Consider the following 23,905-nt stretch of genomic DNA (forward strand, 5'->3'; position numbering starts at 1 on the left):
CTGGGGATTATACATGTATATACACTGTGTATATAGTATTTACATATACACTATATATATAGTATTTACATATAATCTGCATCTATATATATTTTATTTATATATTATCTATATATTTTATTTATACATTATCTATATTTTTTTATATTGTATACGTTACTACTATAAATAATAGCTATTGTATTTAATAATTATCTATAAAATATATATGGTTTTGATATAGCTGTGCCATGGTGGTGTGGGCTGTGCCCAGCTGTGGGCTCTGCACTTGAGCTCGGGTTGGTCCCGTGCAAATATTAATTAAGGTTTTTTTTTTCCTCCAAAGAGCCAAGTGGGCTGCAGCAGAGGCGGGGGGGGGGGGGGGGGGGGGTGGGAACTGGGCAAACAGCCCTGTTTTGGGCCTGAATTGGGGCACTCTTTTTAATGCCCCCGTAATGGATGGATGTGCTTTTGCCTATGGAGGAGGAGCAGAGGGACGCAGCGGGAGCCGGCAGCGCTCGGGCAGATAACGCTCCTCCCTGGTCATCCCTCCTGCCCCAGGAGAGCAGCGCGGAGCTCGGCTTCAGAACGCGCCTGCTTTCTTGGGCTCCATCTTCCGCTGGGTTCGCAGATGTACTGCTTTTGTGTAACTGCAAGCCTGGCCATAACTGGTGTTTGGAGAAAAAAAAAAAAAGAACAACTTTATGGTGGGAAAGGAATCCAGCAGGGGTTATTGAACACACCAGATACCGGCTCTGGAAAGTCCCTGACCACGAGCTGCTGCAATCTGGTGGGTATGGCTAATGTTGCCTCCTGTTCCTGAGCCCTGCTGAAGGGAAAGCATCGGTGTCCAGGACCTTTGGTCAGCCCCACCACAGCTTTTCCCATGCATTTAGCTTAAAACTTCAGCCCTTGGCATCACACAGTTTCCTGAGACTTTCATTTTAAAAGCAAATTAATTTCCAGCTCGCCTGCCAAGATGAGTTGGGAAATATTGCTCCTTAAACTGCAGAAGACCAAAAAAATTATTCATTATTCAACCTCATGATTTTTAAGCCAATACCGCAAATTTTGGTGCCCATCTATGTTTCTCGTCCGCTTCGCTGCTGCAGCGCTGCTAGCGAAGACCTCTTGGCACAGAGCTGTAACCTGTCAGCGGGGTCTGGCAGGAGACACTGGGGCAATTTAAATTCAATAGCAAATCTGGCGTAATGAGGGGGCTCCGGTGTTTGGTTTTCATTAGTATTTTTCAGCTCTGTTATAGTTTCTCACGGAAACAGCCGTATATCACGGCACACCCGTCACCTCCAGAGGGTTTGATGCTCCCTGGGATGCTCTACAGAGCATCGCCAGTCCGGGGTTCCTGAGGCTATCCGGAGAAAAGAAGGCTTGATCCCTGCTTCCAGTGTATATCCATCTGTCCCAAAACCTGCACGGGGGGGAAAACATGGGTCCCTGGAGCGTGTGGTGGGTGCTGCACAGCCATGAGAGACGGCAGGACCCCCCCCCCGTTCTGGGCTTTGCATTGATCACCCCCCAGGGGATCTGCCCCTTGCTGACCACCCACAGCTCCTACCAGCCCCATGCCATGCCCCATCGATGCTGGGTGCCATGGGGAGGGTCTTTCACCCCCTCCCCACCCCGGGGATCTCAGTATCCCAGGCTGCGGCAGGAGAAAGAGCCCTGAAGTGGCTGCTCTGGGGAAGCCCGCTGTGTCAGCAAAAACTACCCCTATCGCAGGGCCGTTATCTTCCACCAGTGTAAATATTTGCTAGATGAGCTGGAAGGAGGAGGACTGACAGCTTTACAGTTTTGCTGGAAAATGTTACCGAGTTGGGAACCGGGATAGCTGAGCATCCCCTCATCCCTTATCTGTCCTGGCCGAGGAGCTGGGGGCAGCTGGGGGCTCCTATGGCAGCAGTGCTGCACCCAGAAGCATCTTCCCTCCTGCATTAATCTAAAGCATTTTAGTTATTTACTTTCAATTCTGCTGTTTGTGTGCCTTGCTGTATTTATTAAGCGCTGTCTTCCTTCTTCCTGCTCCATGCGCCAGTGATTAAGAAGATGCTGATGCCTTTGTTGGCTTTGGCCCCCCCACCCCACCCCGAGACCAGGCTCAGAGCATCCCGTCGGCGTGCGGGGAGCATCGGTGCCGCTGTGTGGGCAACGGGCTGCTGGAAAAAATGCCCGATGTCCCACCTTCCCATTTAAAATGCCTACAAAAACGTAAACTGGATGGCAAGAACATTGCAACAAAACTGAGACTTAAATCATGGTTACTATTTGCGGTTTGTGGGGATGGGGTGTTTGAACTGCCTTGCCAAGTTAAACATCTTTATAAAAAAAGATCTGTTAATAGAATATTAAAGCATTTCTCTCTTAATTGCTCACTGAAATCCAGCATGGGTGGACAGCGATGGAAAAAAAATCTTTCCCAGCTGGTGGCTCTTAGGTAATTTGTGGATTTATTCCTCCCCAGAGCAAAGGGATTCAGGTGCGAAAAGCTGCTGAGGGCAGTTTTCAGGCCCAGAGGGGTCATGGAAACCCCCCACCACCACTCAGCCCCCTCCGTGAGGGCTTCCTAGGATCCTGCTTGAAGGGACTTGGGGCATGTTTTAGCCGCTTGGCCCAGTTATCCCCGGGCCACTCCTCCCACCTACGGTCTGTTCTCTGCAACAGCATTTCTCCCAAGCAGCAGTCTTAGCATGAGTTAGGGCTCAAATAGCAGCCGCAGCGCGCCAAGGCAAGCCGAAAAGCAGTTTCATGTCAGCATCCTGCCAAAAAAATCTATGTATGTGCCACGGGAATTCAGCTATTCCTCTGTCTGCGGGACAGCTGGGCAGCGATCCGGAGGCTAGCAGCAGGACATGCCTGGTGGGTTTGAGCCAGCGATGTGGGCTCGCAGCCCAGAAAGCCCACCACATCCCGGGCTGCATCCCCAGCAGCGTGGCCGGCAGGGCGAGAAGGGGGATTCTGCCCCTCTGCTCCGCTCTGGGGAGACCCCCCCCTGCAGTGCTGCCTCCAGCTCTGGGGACCCCAACATCATAAGGACATGGACCTGTTGGAGCGGGTCCAGAGGAGGCCACAAAGATGATTTGAGGGCTGGAGCCCCTCTGCTGTGAGGACAGGCTGAGAGAGTTGGGGGGGTTCAGCCTGGAGAAGAGAAGGCTCCGGGGAGCCGTTACAGTGGCCTTCCAGTCCCTAAAGGGGGCCTACAGGAAAGATGGGGACAAACTTTTTATCAGGGCCTGTTGCAACAGGACAAGGGGCAATGGCTTTAAACTAAAAGAGGGAAGACTTAGACTAGATATAAGGAAGACATTTTTTACACAGAGGGTGGCGAGACACTGGCCCAGGTTGCCCAGAGAGGTGGTGGAGGCCCCATCCCTGGAAACATTCAAGATTACGCTGGATGAGGCTCTGAGCAACCCGATCTAGTTTAAGATGTCCCTGCTTATTGCAGGGGGTTGGACTGGATGGCCTTTAGAGGTCCCTTCCAACCCAACACGTTCTATGATTCTGACGCCGAAATAGGTTGGTGCTTACACAAATCCCTGCAGAGTGGGATTGGGCTCATGACAGGACACTTCACCTGACATAGCTATTAAAGTCCATGGGACAAGACTCTACTTTCAATATCAAACATATCCATATAAAATGAACCATATTTTATTGCCCTAGATGGGAATTTACTCTCACACGAGCTGTGAGAATTAATAACGACAGTGGGAAGGTGGAAAAGGCCTTCAGAGACAATGGATGCCCGCCTTCCTGCCTGCCTTCCTGCCGCCGTGGGACGCAGGGCACCTGCCTGGGTATTGCCAAGGAAAAACAGTCACTGCCGTGCGGTCCCAGCACTTTTCAAACCGGTATTTGTGTGCTGCTGTGAGGGCTGACGGGCAGGGGAATGGGGCTGGCCGGGGATCCGGGGCGCCAGGATGGGGCAAGGGGGAAACCCAGTGGGGCACCACGACACGAGCAGGGTGAGGAGGCATTTGATCCCTTCTGATCTGCCTGATACAAAGTCTTCGTTTATTTTTTTGTCTTTAAATGGAGAGAAAAATTGTTCCTTGTTTTTGTCTGTATTTGGTGTAATCAGATCACTCCCACCGCTGAAGCTCATTTCCTGCTGTTGGGTACATGGAAGCTATTATTATTTATTTTTCCACGGGCCTCTCTGTTTCTAATTACTTTGTGCTGATGTTATGTGAATATGTTGAGTCTGTGCCTCCTTTAATACCTGCCACATGCTGGGTCTATTGTCTACGTTAGCACCCCGACACATTTTTCAGATATTTCCTGCTATTATTTACCTCTTTATTTCTGTTCTTACTGCTTTTGGGTATATGACAAAGCTGTTTTCTGATGGGGCTATGGGCCAGAAGGGCAAGCGGACAGAAAGCATAGGGATACGTAACTTTTACTAGTGGTGGTTAGGATTGGTGAAATCCTGTGGGGTTTGTTGTTTTTTTGTTTGTTTTGTTTTGTTTTTTTTTTAATGGAAGTCACTGAGAGTTTTGCTGCTGTAGAGACAATAAATGACTGATGGTGCAGAAATAGAATATCTCTATACGCTCACACATAAATAGCCTATGTGGTGCTGCTACTGCTGCTCTGGCAACAGCCGCATAGCTCTTGCGCTTATAAATCTGTTTGGTTTTTCTTTTATTTGCCAGACCTTAAAATTTTCCACGTGTGGGAGGTCTCTCATAAACTGATTTTATGTGGAAGAGAGCAGGAAAAACATTTTTTCCGAAATGCAGGGGAGAAACATTTATTGAAAAATGAAAGGGGGAAGAAAATAATAATAATAATAATAAAAAAAATATATATATATAAAATTTTTGGCTATATTAGCGCCTTGTAAGAAATATGGTGCTGTTGCCCTCCTGAGCCCCAGGCTCAGAGGCACTAGCCCATCTGCTGTACTACCAGTGCAACTGGTGCTTCACAAAGATTATTCCTCTTTCCAAATTAAACTTCTGCCTTCATGAACCCGGGGCGGGGGGGCCGGTCTCGGTGAGGTGGAGGTGAAGCATTCGCTCCTGCTGGATTTTGTGCTTATCCCTTCTGGAAATCCTAAAGCATCGTCAGAGACCTGAGCTCGTTACCGAGGAGCCGCGAGGAGGGGATTTGGCAGCAGCCCCGGTCACCTGCGAGGTTTTCGTGCTGTGGGCGTGTTATTTTTCCCAGCATCTTCACGGTCCGGCTGACGCAGGAGCGCATCTCTGCAGCTCCGAGGAGAGCCCGTCCCTCCCTCGAGCTGGGCTTTTCTGGGCTCCTGGCCAGCGCTAAATATGGAAAATTCCAACAGTCGATCCTGTCCATTTTCAAGCTGTTCGGGATCTTTTAACTTTCAAAACAAAGAGGAACAAAACTGGTTATTTTACAGCAGAATCTAACTGGAAAAAAAAAAACACTTGAAGGTACCTGGCAGCTCCCGGCGCAGCAGAGCTGCCGTCTCAGTGAGTTAGACCCCGCCGAAGCTCAGAGAAATGCTGACCTGTGCCTTTTCAAAAAGCTCGCTTCGATTAAAATCTGGATAATGTGTATTAATTCCCTTATGTGAACAATAACAGGCTCTATTTCCTGCCTGCCCCCTGCCTTACACCTGGCCTCTTCAGCTGTGAAATACATGAAATTACAAAAGAACCACCATTTTTCTGAAGCTTTGTCTGAGATCGGCTTCTCATCTGTGTACTCCGGCTATTTTGCTCCACGAAACTTTAGGAATCAACAGCCGTACTGTAAACACCCCATTTAAATTTAAACCACCTCTGCTATCCAATGAGGAAGGAAGAATTTCCGATACTTACTAAGCACTGTAGAGCTGCACTTATTATTGTCATCAGAAACTTGGAATTTTATTTTTTTTCCAAAGTTTACCACGTTTTCAAGCACGGGGGAAAGGAATTCCTAGACTCCCTCCTCACCGCCGTGAAGCTGCGTGGGTAATACAACTCACGCGAGCAGTCTGGCAGTTTTCTTCCAAACCCAGCCGCGTAATAAGTTGCTTTGCTTGAAATCCCAGGCCTTGTTTTCCTATCTTTTGACTAATGACAATCTGTATCTGCCAGGCTACCACGTAGCTGCCAGGCTGCTTTAAAAGGCAGGATATCAAGGCAGCAGGATCCTATTAGCTCTGATTGTGTTTGTGCTTGTTCCGTTCAATCAGAACAGCTCTGTTGTGTCAGTCTAGGGTAAAGGATGTGTTGCCACATAAAAGCCCAACTCTGAAAAAACAGGTGGGGATGTATTTTGAAATAGTCATGCCTTTCGCTTCACCGAGTGCAGCGAAGAAAACAGGCCAGAGGTTTTTCTATTTGCAGCTTTGAAAAACAACGTTGCTTGTTCAACACAGTATTAACTACCAATACCGTAACTACGTCAAGAAAGCACTAGCAACCTTTTGGATTTCCAGAAAAAGAAGAACCCAGCCACCTTTAATCGTTGCTTCAAAACTGCCTGATTTTTCTGAAATAGGAAGTTCCGAGGCAGCACTCCGGCATTATCCAGTGCCCCAGGTCAGGGGCAGGACTTCAGGTGTTTTATTTCCACTGAAGCATACGAAGCTCAGCACACATGAGCCAGGAAATAATCCCTAGCCTTGCAGCCGGTTACCTGCGCTGCTCCTTCCTTTTGCTGGCTCTGAAAGAGCAAAATGAAACAAATCAACAAGGCAGAGACGACACGAGTAGCTGTTCTCCCACTGCTGCTTCCTCCCATCTCCCTGGGCCACTTCAGGAACAGCTGCGCGGGCAAACCGCAAAGCGACAAATGGGACCCCAAGGCTGCCGGCAACGTTCGTCTCCCCTTCTGGGCTCGTCATTTAGATTTAGGTAGCGCAAGTGGGCGTCACTCGACTGGTAATGCATTGCTTTGTGTTTGGCAACTCTCCTAATAGTCTGTCTCAGAGGTTTGCCAGCAAAAACAATGCTGAAATAATAAAAAAAAAATCATCAGGAAACTAAACAATTTAGTAGGCACACTTCAGCCTAAACTAGCAGATGTGTTCAAGCACAAAGTTCAGCATCAGAGCCTACATGTATCTCCGTTTTATGATATTAAACAAATACGGCATTACTAATTCCAGAGCTCACCATCTCACTGGAACCTGTGAGCAAATGTTCTAATTAATCACATGCAGAGCACACAACCAGCTTGACAGAATACGGTACTCAAATGCACGTGCGTGCAACAGGTACTGCAACCGCAGGCTCGCAAGTACCACTTTTTCATAGTGAAAACTAATCAAATTTCTCGATATTACATGAGCAAAAGAACATTTATAAGACCTGGAGTGATTTGTGTTTCAATGTGTTTCACTTGCACTGAAGAAATACTTGTATTAAAGAAATAATCCCAGAAGCCAAATACATGAACCATAAAATCCACCATCATAAAAGTACAGGCACCTGTATGGATTTCATGGAATTCAGTCACTGTCAACATTAAAGCACATCTCACCGCTTCCTTTAAGGTGTTTTAGCTCAATGCTGGTAATGAGCTTTGTCTCTGCCTCCTTACACGTCAATCCAATATAAACCTGGCTGACAACTCCTTGTCATATTCCAGTTTAACTTGTGGTTATACACAGGAATACGACAACCAATTAAAGATTTATAAGCCTGTTTTTAAACTAAAATAATTAAAAGTACACTGTTATTAAATATTGTATCATTAGCTCCACATAAACTGTCAGAAGGGGACGGTGCTTTTAGTCACAAAAAGCTCTAGCATTATTTGTAACAATATGATTAAACACGGATGTAACCGTCCTACATTTGTATGGGGTGAAAGGCTGAGTTCTTTTCTACTTGGGCTTTCACCGATGCCACGTGGAACAGCTCTGATTTCCAGCAATGGAAGGAAAACTGCAAATCAAATGATTCTCTGAGATGGTTTTTAAGTAGAATTTAAGAAAAAGTCTAGAAAACTAACCACGCTCTGTCAAACAGGGTACAAAATCTTTATTCACCAATAAGTTAAGTGTTCTTATAAATAGATGTTCTAGTCTTTTGTACACTGTATTGAGTATAAAGTTGAGCTTCAATTATTCCTCAGACTCTGATCCTTCTTCATCCTGGCTGATTTGGAAGTAGCGTAGTTCGTACGTCTCCTTGTCAGACGCAACGACACGAAGCCAGTCACGCAGATTATTCTTCTTGAGGTACTTCTTTGTGAGGTATTTTAGGTACCTTTAAAAGAGTAAACTTACATCAGAACTTTCTCATTTAACAACCCTTACTGATGTCAGCACTCGACCCAAGACATGGCCCTAGCAGGGCAACACCACATTAATTATATCCAGACATAAAAAAACCTATCATATATAACAGACAATAAAAGTATATTTTCATTCCAGATACATAAGAATTTATAATCTGATGCTTTTCGACTGCACAGCACAACACCAATAACTCAAAAGCATTGAGAAGTGGTTCAAAACCTTGGTCTAACGTAACAGTTACCAGTCCATCTGTACCAGCAAATGAAGGGGGGGATGCAGGGAAGGAACTGTACCTCTCATCAGCGCACTCACCTGTTGCATGCCCTAACATACAAAGCACTTTAAGGCTCCATTTGACTTAAACTGTTCTTTTGCAACAACACGTATTGCGTACACATACATTTTAAGACAACCAATTAAGTGATAAACCAGCCACCTGTGACATGAACACATTATGACATTTCAAAGCCCGTATTTCCTTGATACGCTTCTAACAACCTTTATAAAGCATCTCTGTATTACTATGCTTATATTAGAAGGAGCGTTATTTGCAATCAAGTCTTAAGTTTTAAAAAGCAGGTTTTAAAATATCTACTATTATAAATACGATTGAATTAGGTCTTTCAGTAACGCTTATAAGTGCTACGAAGGTTGGGGCTAACACCTCCTCTGTAGGTAACAGAAGCGCATCATGTTCAATATAGCACTGTTCAAAACCCACTATCACAAAAACAACAAAAGGAAATCTATGCCAACCTTTTAGAAAATTGCTTCTCGGATGTCACTGTGATCTTGTTCTTCAGACGTTCAATGTGAACGGTGTTGCCCAAGTTCCCAGTTTTTCCATTGACCTTAACCTTCTCCTTTAGGAACTGTTCCTGTTTCAACATTAAAGAAATAGAACACTAGGGAATGGCACCCTAGGTATGAACTAGGGAAGGGACCCTAGCCACAGAGCAATATTAAAAATCACTGTTTACTTACGTCCTGATAGCAAGTATTTACAATGCAGTAAGATTTTACAGTGTGTAATAAAAAAAAAAAAAAAATCACCCCTGTGCTAAAATAGGATTCAATTTAAAATACTTCTCCTCATGAATAGGTATGAACCATGTCGTCTATAAAAGACATCTAAACCCAAGAAACTTTTGAAAAGTGCTGATAATTTAAAGAACAGCTGTTGATTTTACTAGTTTAAAAGGTAACTTTTCAGTTGTAATTCAGTTGTCCTCCTGTACTAAGACTGTATATATATACATATATATATATACACACACATACACACACACACATACTATGCACCGGAAGTATGAGCAAAACCACGACTTACAAAATTCCCAGAATCAAAGATTCCATCTTCCACAGGATGGGTCAAGTCAAGGCAAAACTTCCAGGTTGACTTTTTAGATTTTCTGTCCTTTTGCTAAAACACACAGAAAAAACCCAACCCTTTAACATTAACAACCCACAACCGAAAACCTTTTATTAGAGGGACGCGGGAAGGGGGGGGGGGAGGAAGGCAGAGGGTGCCCCGGCAGCGGCGGGCGCCGGCCCAGGCCGACACCGCCTGGAGAGCGGGGCTCACTGCAGCCAGCTCGCCCAGGCCCAGGCCCAGGCCCAGGCCCCGGCCGGCCGCCACCCACTCGAGGCCCGCTCAGGGAGAGGCCCGCTGGCCACCGGCGGGGCGAAGGCCACCAGCTCCCTCACACCGCCCTCACCGAGCCCGGGAAGCACCCCCGCCCCGCAGTCGTCCTCCGACGGCCCTCACCGGCGCCATGCTGCCGCCCCGCCGCTCCCGCAGAAAGGACGGTTGGATGGGCACGCCACGCTTTTATACCCGGCCAGACGTCATCACGCAAGCGCGCGGGGCGGGGCAGCGCCCCCGCACGGCCAGCAGCATGGCGGGAGAAGGCGCGGGGGGCGGTGTCGGGCCAGGCGTCGGTCAGGGGAACAAACAGGCGGCACACGCTTTTAGCATGAAGGAGTCACCTTTTATTGAACTTTATTTCCCGATTTTAATTTTTATTAGGCAGGAACGCAAGCTCTCGCTCTCGTACGAGCGGCAGGCCGCGCCGCTCCGGCGGTGAGGCAATTCTCCTCAGGGAAGCAGAGGGGCCCAAGGCCTGGAGAACAGACCGTCCTCCCTGGCGTGTGCAGAGCAATCGACAGCTTCACCGAAGCATTAAAGACTCTCCAGCGGTCTCTATCACCTTAGCCAGCACCCAGATCCCCACAGCACCGACATCTTTATTAGTTATGGAGCAAAACACACATTTACATCTTTTCCCCCCAAACGTTTCCATGGTGTTGAGAACAATACAGCTTCCAAAACAGATACAGGTTTGAGCCACAAGGACTACCATGCCTGGTTCACATGATTTACAGGGTTTGGTTTTCGCGATGATCAGTAAAATGAGTCATCGCCATCATTCCTCTTTCCCCCGGCATTTTGAAAGCCGCACCGAACAACGGTTACGCTTACAAGGTAACAGCACAGGACAACAGAGGTTTTCTGCGATACAGCAATACATAGCAAACGTTTCGTTTTAAGTTCACAAACCAAGTTACTCTCAGATGCCAAATACTGTAGGGCCAGGCTGCAGACGCTGGAGAGACTCCCGATGCTCTCAGCGTACCGTGCTGAACTCTCCACCACATTCCCAGCACAACGCCTCCAGGATCTATGCCTTCGTTAACATTCTCAGTGTGCAAGCGAGATACTCGAAATATCCTTAACAAGGTCCTTTTTCCCCCCCCCGAAGTTTAGTTCTACTGTAACAAACTACATTCTAAATTACTCAACCAAAAAAGGTGGGATTTATTGAATTTTGAATTCTGTGAGACTGACCTGCAGTAACCATAAGAGTCTGAACTGTCAACAAATTTGACTTCTTTACAGATTATGTAAAATTACCTGTATTGTGAAACTACAGACTGTGCACCATTTCTGGGTACGTTGTGGATTAGAAAAACCTGCGAGAGGCTTGAAAGCAGTTACGTTAAAACAACGAAATTCAGCTAACTTCTTAAAAAAAACAGCCCTGAGAACATGGCTCAACTAGCAGGAGCCTAGTTGAAAAACCATCATTATAAGCAAAAATTAGAAGGATCTATTGAAATCTTAAAGTATTATTTGCCAACATTTGAGGCAGGAAACACTGCAGTCTTTCAAATTCTGTAAAGTAGTAAGAGAAACTCAATGAATTGGAGCCATAAAAAAATGCATTACTTGGAGTGGAAATCCTTTTCTTCACCTCCTAGTTTTCACAGCCTTTACTCTTAGCAATCGCCATCGGGTATTAAGAGTTTATAGTTCTCGGTTTCACACAAATTAAGTGTTAAGATAGTACTACAGAACAAGTACATTGGTAAGATTTGTTTTAAAGTAAAGCTATGAAAGGAGAATTTCCCAAAGCGTTTGGTTAGGGATCTTAAAACACGCATCTATATGGACTATTGATCACAAACAAAGTTTGTTGCAAACAATTCTGACAGTAAACTGAAACATCTTACTTCGGAAAAAATGCCTCAAATACATGTTCTAATTTAGAAGCAACTTTTAACTTTACTGAAACTCAGATATTACGCTTGAGACTCATGCTTATGTATTACCTATGGGAAACTTCATGCATGATGAGCCAATGCTCTGCACTTCCATAGTGTTTGAAGTGCTTCACAAAAGACAACTAAGTATATAAGAACAAACCTATAATGAAGTACTTAATCATTTAAATCTTGCAGAACTGAAGGTTGCAATAGAAGGACATGCGTATGTCCCAAGGAGGACTCTTCTAGCAAGCTGGAGGACGTAAAACCTCTATCTTTAGATTGCTGTAGTACCTGAAACCTCCAGTCAGACCAGGAGCCTGCTTGTAGGAACGGGACAAAACCCAGCCCTCGCGCTGGAGAGCTTACAGTCTAAGTAAATGCTTAGATTGTGGGCCAGTGGCATCAAATACCTGCCTTCCAACATGGTTTTAGAGGACAGACAGGCACCTGAAAGTAGACTAAAGCACTACCAGAACAAGGACAAATCCAGGCCTTGTAGTCTTCAAGCACATTAGAAGTATTCATAATGCAGTGATAGTATTAGAACTTGCATTAGTTTGACATAGCAACCTATGACTTCCCATCTGACATCACACAGCTCAGCTTGCTGTCACGACCATCATCAATGGTTTCACAGCCACCTCCAAAGCCAACAAAGCCTGTCTTTCGGGTACCAGTTCGATGGAGAGGCAGAAAGGAGCATAGCAGAGACTAGCTTGAACTATTAAGCATGCACTTCAAAACTGTTCTGAATGCACTTCCACCTCTTGCATCTACAGCTTTTTCTAAAAGCGGTTTTGCCATTTCAGTCAAGGTGCTATTTACAGAGTTCACCTGCAATGTGTATTGTGCTCGGCAAGAGCATGTGGCAGTATCCTGCTTCTGCCAGGTGTCCCAGGTAACTGTGCTTTATTACCAGAGTATATTTATTGCTGTCTTACCTTCACTGTACTGCTTTCCCTGTCAGGAGAAGTCTATGGAAAATGCGTGGGTTTGCCATCTACATTAGACCTCCAAGATTTGCTAAGCCCTGCCACAGTATATACAAGGGCAGTTCAGGACAGTTGCCGTGAGCCCTTTGGGGGATTAGAGAGTACATACTATTAATGCTTAAAATGTTTCCAGCTTAAACAGCAGCATGAAGTCCGACTCTCCCTGCCAATAGAGTGTGACTCGTGCGTGCTGTCCAGGGCAGCATGCCACATGTTTACAAGTTGTCCTCCATCAGCCAACAGCCACTGAAGCTTAAGGCAAGTTCATGAAACAATTTAGCAACTGTGAAGACAGGTCTGAGCTCCGGGCTAAGGAAGTTTCCCACTCATGAAGAGTCACCAAGTCTTAGAATTCAAGTTGAACACCTTAAACAGGCGTAGGCTAGTTATCCTTCCATGTCTAGTTCTGTGAAGCCTTGTGTTTGCCTGTTAAGCTACTAAATAGTTAGAGGCATGCATGCATGTTTCAATGACTCAGAACTCCCTTGGAGAGGAGCTAGCTTTCATAACTACATAGCAATTTATTTACTTTTATAGTTAAGCCATGGTTGTTCAGTATTGTCTGTCAAGTCTATATTTTGAAAATACAATAGTTCCATTTCTTTTAAAAAGAATCACATGCATTTAGTTTAGGCTCAATGCTACAGTTTGTCCCACTTCTTGAAAAACGTGTGGTCCCTGTGCTACAAAAATATGGTCTGAACCTGAAGATTAAAACCTAAAGCTGGAAGCACTGCAACAGATTCCCATGGAGTTTGTCAGCCTTTTATAGTTTAAGATAAATACAATAAAGGAAAGCAATTGAACTGCATTTTTCTATTTTATTTTTCAAGTCTGACAAAGGCCTCGAGTGAAAGTCTATAGCTTTAACATCCATTCTTCACCTTTGTGTCCCCTTGACCTATCTATGTCTTATCTACCCAATATTCCAACTGCCTGCCTAAACCACAGGTAGGCTTTGACACCATTTTATCGTTACGATAAGCCAACAAGTTGGCAAAGAAGAATACAGAGGTAATACAGTTAAGTTGCACATGGCCACTGGGGCTTGGTCAAGCCAGCTGGCATTTTTGATCACTTGAGTTTCTTGGTCTAAAAGTTGCGATTGGCACCTACAGTTCTGCAAGAGTCCCAATCCACAAAATACTTAAGCTTTAAAAAAAAAAAAAAATGCTACTTTTATTGTCAGTTCTACCTAAACATGTCAAGAAAAATACTATTTGTGCTCTAGGTCACTTTATAATCCTAGATACCTACCAGCTTATCTAAAAGCCCCTGAATACTGTATTTTGTCTGTTCATACAGACAAACACTGTTTTGCTCAAGCAAATAAAAATATATCCACTAGTAACACCTGATTGGTTTCTTAGATCCATAGCTGAAACCCACAGGAATGTTAAAATAGTTACAATTAAGGAATTAAAATCTCAGTGATTTTGAAAACTGCCAGTTAGCCTGCAACACTAATCCAGAATCCAGCACGGCTTTTTAACAATTCAAAAAAGAAATGAGGTTGCTTGTGAAGGCCAGAGCTTTGGTGACAATAGGAACCAAATTTATAGATCTGTGGTTTGTCCAGACCTGAGCAGCTGCCCGAGCCTGGTGATCCTCTTTATTTGCAAGGCTTTATGGCTACAGCACATTCTTCATTCATTGCACTTATGACGGATATCTGGAAGAAAAGACAGATAGGTGAGCTCCAACCCAGGCCAGAGGAAACGCTCCAAAAGTTAAGACTTTCACATTTTAATATCTATCCCATCCCTCTTGATAAGAAAAAAGGAAGCTGAAGCTGGTCGGTCATTGGAAGAATTTCCGCAATATCTGCCCTTCCCACCGACTTGCTCTTCTGTTGTCTGCTCTTTGCCATATTGGCCTGGCTGGCAGCCTGAGGTTTGCAGAGGAAGACAAACAAGCGCCTGCGATGGAGCTGAACTGGCAATTGGTGTAGCCCAGTAGAGACTTGCAGACAGGTTTGCTAAGATAACAAACTAGACTACTCAGGCTACATCACAAAGCTCTACACTTGGTCCCGATTAAGGAAGCCTCCACGGCTCCAATCCGCACTGTGCAGACAGCACTGTTAGGATTTGGGGGGTTGGAACTAGATGATATTTAAGGTCCCTTCCAACCTGAATCATTCTACGATTCTATGATTGATCTAGGCATTTGAGAGACACCCGTATCACCTCACTGTCAACCGAGCCAGGCTTCAGTGTCCTATTGAGTGCTCCAGGACAAAAGTCCTACATCTCAAAGGACCAGTTCCCGTGCTTCTAACCTGCTCTTCACAGAGAGACACAAACGGTCAATATCAGAATAAGATTTCTTCATTGTATGATCAAGTGGCATTAACCGTAACTCTTCTCATCTGCCCTCTATGCTTACCTGCACATCTTCATTGGCATTGAATTTTCCTTCTATTTCTTTGCCAAGATCCCCTTCTGGCAACTTTAGATCCTCGCGAACTTCACCACTTTCTGTCAGCAGGGAGAGATACCCATCCTGAATACCTATCAGCTGTGAAGAGAAGTTCACTTTTAGGAAATCTAACATCAGAGGTCACTAGTAGGCATCAGCTGAAGGCACAGTGAACTCTACCTGCTACGTTAATTCTTTAGTACTGTGTTTCTAACAGTTAAGAACCTAATTTACGTTCACTTTTAACAACAGTTGAGAGGACTGAGAGTTAGAAGCAACTGTAGCAAAAGCCAGTTGCTATGAAGAATCTGTCAAGATTCTAAGCTATCAAGAATCACCAGAACCCTGCTGGTTACTTCCCAGTATGAGGGGCACTGCAAAACCCATCGTTGTGAGTTGGAAGATGTATTCCTTCCAGGTCACTGGTTCAGCTTTTTACATCTGTGAATTAGAAACAATGACTGGAATGGTGCTCACCGAACACAGTGTATAAAGTATACAACGACTGAACTTCTGTATCTTCATTTGTACAGTGAGATACTATCACTTACATTAAAGGCTGATAAATAAATGAGGGAATATCCACCAAGCTCTGGACCACTTTTATAATGCTGTTTTCAGCCTAACCAAAGGCCTGAGCTAAGGCGAACAGCTATCTTGACAGAGCAGGTTAGGACACCTGGAACACGTTAACAGTAAACCCAACAAGCAGCCCGAACAAGTCTGATAAACGGCAAGAATTTCAGTGGCAATGAGGACCCAAGAACATGAGAGAAAGATCACCAAGATAACATTAAGAATCTCCTGGAAAGTCTGTGCCCTAAGACAGGCCAGTCACGCTTTATTTAAACAGCATCAGTTGTCTTGAAGAGTTGTTAACACTCTGAACTTTGGCTTTGTCCAGCAACTGCAGCTTTCCAACTGACGTGGATGCATCAGTTCCTGACCAGAACTACTCCTAAGGCAATGGGAAGATAGCCAACACATTACAAATGAGAACCTGGATTGTGCTGCTTTTAAAAGGCGTCACAGAAGTTATAAGATATTGCCAAGTTCCCGTCATCCGAATATTTCGGAGCAGAGCTCAGGAGCACCAAAATTACCAAGATCAACTAAAGCCAGCTTCCACACAAGGAGCAGAAAGCACTGTAGCAAGTTAGAAGTGGCATCAGATGCAGCTTAAGACTGTCTAGTTGATTCATCTACCCTATGTAAGGGTGAAATTAAAAATTACAATATATGCTTAGCTTCAAGTTTACTTGAATTGAGACCTTGATTATCCTTTACCTAATAATAACTTGCAGCACGGATAACCTCTCTCCAAATTCTAAAGCATGGCAATATCACAAAGAATAAATGACCTTACAACATGAGCTAGAAAAAAACGTGGTTCTGAATCATGTCTATTACCTGTCATTTCTAAAGATTGTTACTACAACATGAGGTTGTTAGTACAGTAAGTAGCTCTCCCTCAGTGAACTCTGACCATTTTAACAATTCGGTAAATGCTATGAGTTCAGCAATGTCATGCCTAGACAGGCAAGTTCCATTAATTCTGACAACATTACTTTATTAATTGGGAGGCAGGTTTTGGGAGGAAGAGAGTTTACGTGTGGTATTAGGAAAATAAAGCCTCTTAATGTGTGGGAGGACACAGTGACTATTAACTCACCTGGTAATCATTCCTCTTAATATTTGGAACATCCATGTTATGAGTCGATGGGCAAATATCTTCGTATTTTTTACCAGTGAAGATATCAATACCAACCAGATGGACCTATAAGAGAAAAAAGTAACATCGGTTACTGTTGGTCCTAGAGAAGCAAGATGCTATCGGTATTCGTGGTTCCACACAGCTTTCCAAGAGATCATGTGTAATACCAGATTCCGCCTAAAGCCTTTCCTTGTGGTATGAGAGCGGCCCAAGCACTGAGAGAAGGCCTCTCACACCCTTTCATAACACACTGTAGAAACACTACGTGAGAAGAGAAAAATCATCCACTGTTATCTTCCACAGCCGTCTGTAGTTTTACAACAGCAAGTGAGAGCTCTGAGTATGCAGTGGTTAAGAAAACATTTACTTCTAGTTCTGGCTGTTCTGAGAAACAGAACAGTGTCGGTGATAACGTGAAGGTTAGGAAGAAAAGAAGAGGTGGTTGTGCACAGAGATTAAAGCAGCTCCCACCTCCCTTTACGCTCTAGCAGCGGCTGCCCACTGCAGCCAGCCCCTGGATTACCTGTTCATAGCCTGCTCTTCTCAGGTCCCTTCACTCTCACAACTGTTTCAGTATTTATGAAAACTAGATCTGTCTAACAAAACAAGCCATAAGAAAAGTAAAGGGAATGAGACAGGAAAAAACTAGCAAGGTCTTGGCATACTCCAGCTTTGACAAATCCTAAGTACTTTACCCACCTACATGTATCATGCAAGGTTGTGGAAACTTACAACTCTAATTAATCCATGCTTGTAACAAATCTGCCTCTAAACTCTAATAAAGCCACCATAAAGCGTTGCTGAATGCATGACGGGGGAATCTAGCCTGGGTCCGAGCTCTAGACAGCTGTATGCGCCAACTGCTTCGGCAGCAGGAAGCCCAAGACAGCAGCCCAAGAATGTCCCTGCAGGGACAGGGGAGGGGGACGGTGCTCCTCACTCAGCGTTGGGAAAAGGAAAGCAGCAGTGAGGCAGGCCAGGAAAATCGGGGCAGAGCAGGCCCAGGGAGGTACCGGCTGTCGCCGGGCTCCTCGGGTTTACGTAACAGAGCGCCTCTGTGACGCCGAGCGCTGCGATAGTGACACTCCGCCAGCACGGGCGGACGCAGACTTGCTTCGGGGGGCAGCGGCACCACGGCCCGACCGCGCCCGGGCGACTTCATCAACCCCCCTTCCAGAACGTGCTCTGCCCCTACTACAGAAAGAGGGGTTTACCATTATTAAAAGCTTTTTAATGAGTTAAGATTAAAAAAACCCAACCCAACGCCCTTTCCTCAATCCTTTACGTTACAGGCAATTCCCCAGCTAACTCTGGAGCGGGAGAAGAGACAGAGCTGCGGGAAAAGCAGGGGCAGGATGGAGAATAGGCTACCAAGGGAAAGCAGCCCTCCCTCCGGGCCAGCCGGTAGCCCCGGGGCCGGCTCACCTTGGCGTGGCCGTGCTTGCCGGTCTTGGAGGTGGACATCTCCACGATCTTGCAGGGGCGGCCCTTGAGCACCACGAAGCCGTTCTTCCGCAGCGCCGAGCACTGCATGGGGTAGGTGGAGGAGGCGCCGGCATCGCCCGTCGTGAAGTCGAGCTCGTCGGCCATGGCGGCGGCGGCGGCGGCGGGGGGGCTGCAGGCAAGCGAGAGGGTCGGCCCAGAGCCGCGGGGGCGGAGAGCCCCGGGATAAGGGGAGGGGGACCCCACCGCCTCCCCCCGGCGAGGCCACAGCGCGATGGCGGGGCCCGGCCCGCTTCCCTCCGCCACACGTGCCCGGCGGGCGGAGAGCCGCCATGTGCCGAGCCCACCCGCCCCCCGCCCCACTCCCGGTGGCGGCACCCACCGCCAGCCTCGCCTCACCCCCACTTCCCGGTCCCCTCAGGGCCGCGGCCCCTCTTACCTGGGGAGGGCGGTGCGGGGAGGCCGGTGGGGGGGGTCCCGGTGGCGGGGCGGGGCCGGGTCACGGCGGGTCACGTCGCCGCGCACACGCGCCCGACCACTGCAGCGGGAAGGGGCGGCGGGGAGCGCGCGCACCGCGCACCGCCCCGCCCTGCCCCGCCCTCCGGCTTCCGCCGCCCGCCCCGCGGTCATTGGCCCGTGCTGACCACGTGCGCTCGCCCCCGCCTCCCCCCATCCTCTCCGGCGCCTACGGAGAGCGGTTGGGCTCAGCGCGCCCGCGCGCCCGTCGCGCGGCGCCGGCGCCGTTGCCGCCCTCGGCCGCCAGGCGGCGCCGCGCGCCTCCGCCTCCGCACCAGCCCCGCCCTCCCTCCCCCCGGCCGCCATCTTGGCGCTGAGGCGGGATGCGGCTTCCTGGGATGCGGGAATGCGGGATGTGGCTTCCTGGTGAGACCTCACCTGCAGTGCTGCGTCCAGCTCTGGGGCCCCCAACACAAGAAGGACATGGACCTGTTGGAGCGGGTCCAGAGGAGGCCACGAAGATGCTGGGAGGGCTGGAGCCCCTCTGCTGTGAGGACAGGCTGAGAGAGTTGGGGGGGTTCAGCCTGGAGAAGAGAAGGCTCCGGGGGCGCCTTCCTGCGGCCTTCCAGTCCCTAAAGGGGGCCTACAGGAAAGATGGGGACAGGCTTTTTATCAGGGCCTGTTGAGACAGGATGGGGGGTAATTGCTTTAAACTGAAAGAGGGGAGATTTAGACTAGACATAAGGAAGAAATTTTTCACAATGAGGCTGGTGAAACCCTGGCCCAGGTTGCCCAGAGAGGTGGTCGATGCCCCATCCCTGGAAACACTCAAGGTCAGGTTGGACAGGACTCCGAGCAGCCTGATCTAGTTGAAGGTGTCCCTGCCCATTGCAGGGGGTTGGGCTAGATGACAGTTAAAAGTCCCAAACGAAGCTATTCTGTGATTCTGTGAACACAAAGCCGTTCTATCTGCTTAATGTTTCCCCATTCAGAAAAATCAGAAACGAGCATTTTGCCAGTGCACAGTAATCAGTCAAAAGTGCCTGATATTCCCAAGAAACCATGGTGAAAGCTTGCGTTTGTTAATGGAGGGACTCAGATGGCTCCATGACCTACCCCTTACCAGCAACGCTAACGGTACAACCCCTAATATCCAGACCCTGCACTGTCTGAGGAGAGGTGCACGGAGATGAACACAGCCACCAAGCCAGACAGGTGGATCCCGAGCGAAATAAGGCCAAACGCTTATTTTTGTTAGAACTCTACGAGTCAGATGCTGTAGCACCTTTAGCTGTTTGACCGAATTCACCAGTTCTGTGGAGCTGCTGGTGGATGGGGCCCAGCCCAGCCTGGTGCCATGTGGATAACTTGCTTTAAACACCGGATAAACAGAGTAACATAGAAATTCAGAGGCACGTGCGGCAGTGTTGTCGGAGCTGGCCTCTGCCATCAGCGCCGTGGGCTGCAGCATGCCGTCCTGTGTTTTCTGCCCTGAGATCCTGAGTTTGTTGTCTCCGTTCTAATGGGGTGGCCACAGGAGCCAGTTGTAAAGTCACATTTTAAAATTATTTCTAAGGGATCTTTTATTTAATTCACGTTAATCTGTGTGATCTGTTTGCCTGTGGTCCTGCCCTTGGTTACATAGATCCCACTACAAATTGTACAGCATGTACCCAAGCAGATAGGTTTGGCTTTCATTGACGTGGGGCCCTTTTATGATGCTCCAGCAGGTCGAGACGGTGACTCTCTTCTGTTACTGGGGTTTTCAGCGGATGTTGCCTCACCCAGCCCGCTCTAGAGATGATACGCTTTACCCTGGGGACCTACCCATTTTTCTTCTGTGTCAGCTGATAAACAGAGTCTGGGGCATTCTGTTAAGTGTTTTTACATGTGCAGTGTGTGTTTGTTTACCCAAAAATGTATGACTAGTTGCACATGCTTTTTTTCTTTTAATAAAATAACTGTGAGAGAACTACCAACTGTTCTGAGCCCAAATCAGGGCAGCCTGGGCCTGAGCACTAATGGTAATTTCTCGAGTATCAGATTATAAATTTGGTTGATTTTCCTCAATGAACAGATTAATTTTGGACGACTCGAGAGGTGTCAGTCTCTTCTCCCAAGTAACAAATGATAGGATGAGAGGAAATGTCCTCAAGTTGCACCAGGGTAGGTTTAGATTCATTATTAGGAAAAATTTATTGACCAAAAGGGTTATCAAACATTGGAGCAGGCTGCCCAGGGAAGCGGTTGAGTCACCATCCCTGGAGGTATTTAAAAGATAGATAGATGTGGCACTTGGGGACATGGTTTAGTGATGGACTTGGTAGTGCTAAATTAATCATTTGACTTGATGATCTTAAAAGTCTTTTCCAACCTAAACAATTCTATGATTCCGTCTTTTGTACTAAACCAAGTCTTTTTGCTGAAGTGCAGCTGTAGATCATATTTATTTTGGAGACACAAAACAAATATTCCAAGGCAGCCTTTATCAGAGATTCAATAAAAAAAATGGAAATCAGCTCCATCAGTCATTGCTTGCAGGCATCGTTCCTTTGTCTGGATCAACGTTTATTTTCTAAAATGTGTTTCTTGATAGTACTAATGCGATTATCCCACTTTTCTATACAACAATAGCAATTTTATTTCAAAGCGTAATCGTAAATAACACGGCCTTTCGTGTTTAAATGTATTTCCTTTTGTGCGTGTGTGTGTAGAGTGCTGCACAGCTGGATCACACATGCATCTTTTCTTTCGAGCAGCCTCGGTATGTTACCAAGCTTTTGTTCTGCTACCGTAGTCTTTATATGAATTGCTTTGCAGAAATGATTGGAGTTAGGAAACTTTTGGAAGGTTTAAAGTGAGCGAGTTGTATCTGTTCTCAGTTATGTTCTGGAGAAATGTCTGACACCCTAGAACACCTTATTAAAGCCTTGCTTTGGCAGTATGCATTTCAGCCAGCGTTGGGGTAAGTGTCCCACCTTGTTTCCAGCAAACCCACCAGAACGCAGGAGGTGGTGTTTACACCAACATGAGCCGTGGGTGCAGCCGAGTTTACGCTGCTTCCTCCCTCCAGCTACTTGCCTGGTGCATCTCCAGGGAGAAATCTCTCTGGGGAATATCAAGGAGAGCAGCCATGTCCTGGGACGTCCAGGGGTGCCCGGAGGATAGAAGAGGTTGCCATAGGAAAGCCCTGCAGGCTAGCTGAGAGGGGGCCAGTCGCAGAGCAACGCTGAGCAGTTTACCCAGCCTTGCTCCCCTCAACGCTGGGTGGGTGCCATGGGAAAGTAGAGGGAGGCTCATTCAGCAAGACTTGGTTCAGGTCACAAGGTTAGAAATAACGGGTCACGAGCAAAGCGGCGTAAACAACCCTATTCCAACTTGAGCAAACGTCTCCATTTCAACTGCTGAACTCTCACCTGGGATCCCACCAACGTGTCCTCACCTGGGGGTGAGGGTTCACACTGGCTTCTGCGCACAGCCTCGAGCAGGGGGACACAAGAGAGGCTGGGCACTGGTGACCCCACCTCCACAGGACAGTGCCAGGCTCAGCAGACCCTCTGACCTCCTACATACAATCTCTCCATGTAGTGTGAGCCCAGTTAAAGAGCCTCTGCAGCGACCTTGCCATCGGCACGCAATTCTGCTGCAGGCACTGCTTTAATCCTGCCGTTCACCTTCTGCTTCCTAGGAAGAAGGAATGCAGTGCCAGTGACTCACTTTGCATTTGTATCAGCCTTGAGAAAGGGATTCTGGGATGCTGGATGGTTCCTACAATTATTCGGGGCTGCATGCCCTGGGGTTCTTAAAAACTACCGCAGTACTGGCTCTGCCTGCTCCGTGGTCACCCTTACCTCTTCCGTGGTCCACACAACCGCCCAGCCGGACAAACGTGGTCGGATGAGGTGTGCGCAGAGAGCCGTGCCAGCTGAATTACCCAGGGAATTACCCTGAGCATACACGAGAGCAGAGGCAAGTGGTGACAACGCAGGGACGTTGAGCTGGCGGGAACCACCTGTAACTCCCACAAGGAAGGGGGAAAGCACACAGTAACTCCGGCTGTTCCCTCCTCCTGGGGCTGCAGTTGGTGCTAGTCCAGTGATATCCCACCCACGACATGGGGGGCCTGGTGCTTTCATAGTCATGCGAGATGCTCTCTCTCCTGAACAGAATAGAGGGGGGCAAACCCACGAGGCACTCGCTGCCCAAGCCTCGGGTCTGCAGTTACACCTACAGCCTGTAAAATTTAAGGACCGCTGATCTACAGCCAGGATTTATTGCCACCCTGCTGGGGAGGAGATTCCTTCAGCACAGCTATTCAGGCTGTGCCTCTGGGTAAAGCTTCAGGATTTAGTGAAAACACTTGAGCACAGGCTTAGTTACCTTAAATTAAATCTCATGCTTACATGTGCTGCTGGATGCAGAGCTTGTAATTCCGCAGGTCCCATAGATTTCAGTGAAAGATAAGGACACGGAGCACCTTGGAATATCCGTGGTACCTCAAAGGCTTGCTCCCTGTATATGCAGCACTTGGTTCAGCTTCATCCTCATCAGCTGAGACTCGGGAGATGGAGGGTAGCGCTTCTCAGCGACGAAAAACAAGTTGAAGTGAGGCAGAAAAATCTGTGATAAATTAGTGTGGAAAGTGTTAATGGGGCCAAATGTCCTGAGTTTATTGGATTAGGGAAGTCAAACTAATTTTAAAATTATGCCTAGAGAGTGGGAAACTGGATATCGTTAGCCATTTGTCTGACACAACAGGAAAGTCTTAATGGCTGTCATCTCAGCACATTAGGAAAACACTGTCAAAGCTCTTGCTGACGAGATGCTTTCTCAGGTATTATTAATTATATTGCATTATTAGCCAACCACAGTATGGCGACATATTTCGCATGTTAACTAAAGTGCAATGACCATTTAGCTAATAAGTCTGACTTGGTCTTTTAAATTTTCTTAATGATTAGCAACTTAGTAAAACTGTAACGCTGAGAGATAAAAATAATGATTCAACGAGCTGTGTCTCAAGAACAAGTTTGAACTGGAACTTGCAGGTAGCAAGGACAGATAAAGTGTACAGTCCTAATTACCAGCCTGATGTGACAAGACAGAAGTAAACACATCTGC

General features: G+C 47.0%; 2 protein-coding genes across 3 annotated transcripts; both read right to left on the minus strand.

Annotated features, from left to right (window-relative positions):
• Positions 1 to 7,924: 7,924 nt before the first annotated feature.
• RPL22L1 (ribosomal protein L22 like 1) lies at positions 7,925 to 10,042 on the minus strand. Its single transcript, XM_063338593.1, has 4 exons — positions 9,978 to 10,042; positions 9,540 to 9,632; positions 8,966 to 9,087; positions 7,925 to 8,177 (listed from the first exon to the last, which is right to left on the minus strand). The coding sequence occupies exons 1-4, from the start codon at positions 9,984 to 9,986 to the stop codon at positions 8,033 to 8,035; spliced, it is 369 nt and encodes a 122-aa protein (XP_063194663.1). The 5' UTR covers positions 9,987 to 10,042; the 3' UTR covers positions 7,925 to 8,032.
• Positions 10,043 to 10,178: 136 nt separating this feature from the next.
• On the minus strand, positions 10,179 to 19,021 carry EIF5A2 (eukaryotic translation initiation factor 5A2). Of its 2 annotated transcripts, none has more exons than XM_063338591.1 (5): positions 18,768 to 19,021; positions 18,311 to 18,500; positions 16,844 to 16,948; positions 15,139 to 15,270; positions 10,179 to 14,422 (listed from the first exon to the last, which is right to left on the minus strand). In XM_063338591.1, exons 1-5 carry the CDS (start codon positions 18,956 to 18,958, stop codon positions 14,363 to 14,365), a joined length of 678 nt encoding a protein of 225 aa, XP_063194661.1. In that variant the 5' UTR covers positions 18,959 to 19,021; the 3' UTR covers positions 10,179 to 14,362. The 2 variants fall into 2 exon arrangements, with proteins under 2 accessions (XP_063194661.1, XP_063194662.1); XM_063338592.1 differs by lacking the exon at positions 18,768 to 19,021 and adding an exon at positions 18,728 to 18,746.
• Between the last annotated feature and the right edge of the window lie 4,884 nt (positions 19,022 to 23,905).

Source organism: Chroicocephalus ridibundus, chromosome 6 (assembly GCF_963924245.1).
Source record: "Chroicocephalus ridibundus chromosome 6, bChrRid1.1, whole genome shotgun sequence".
Lineage (NCBI taxonomy): Eukaryota > Metazoa > Chordata > Aves > Charadriiformes > Laridae > Chroicocephalus > Chroicocephalus ridibundus.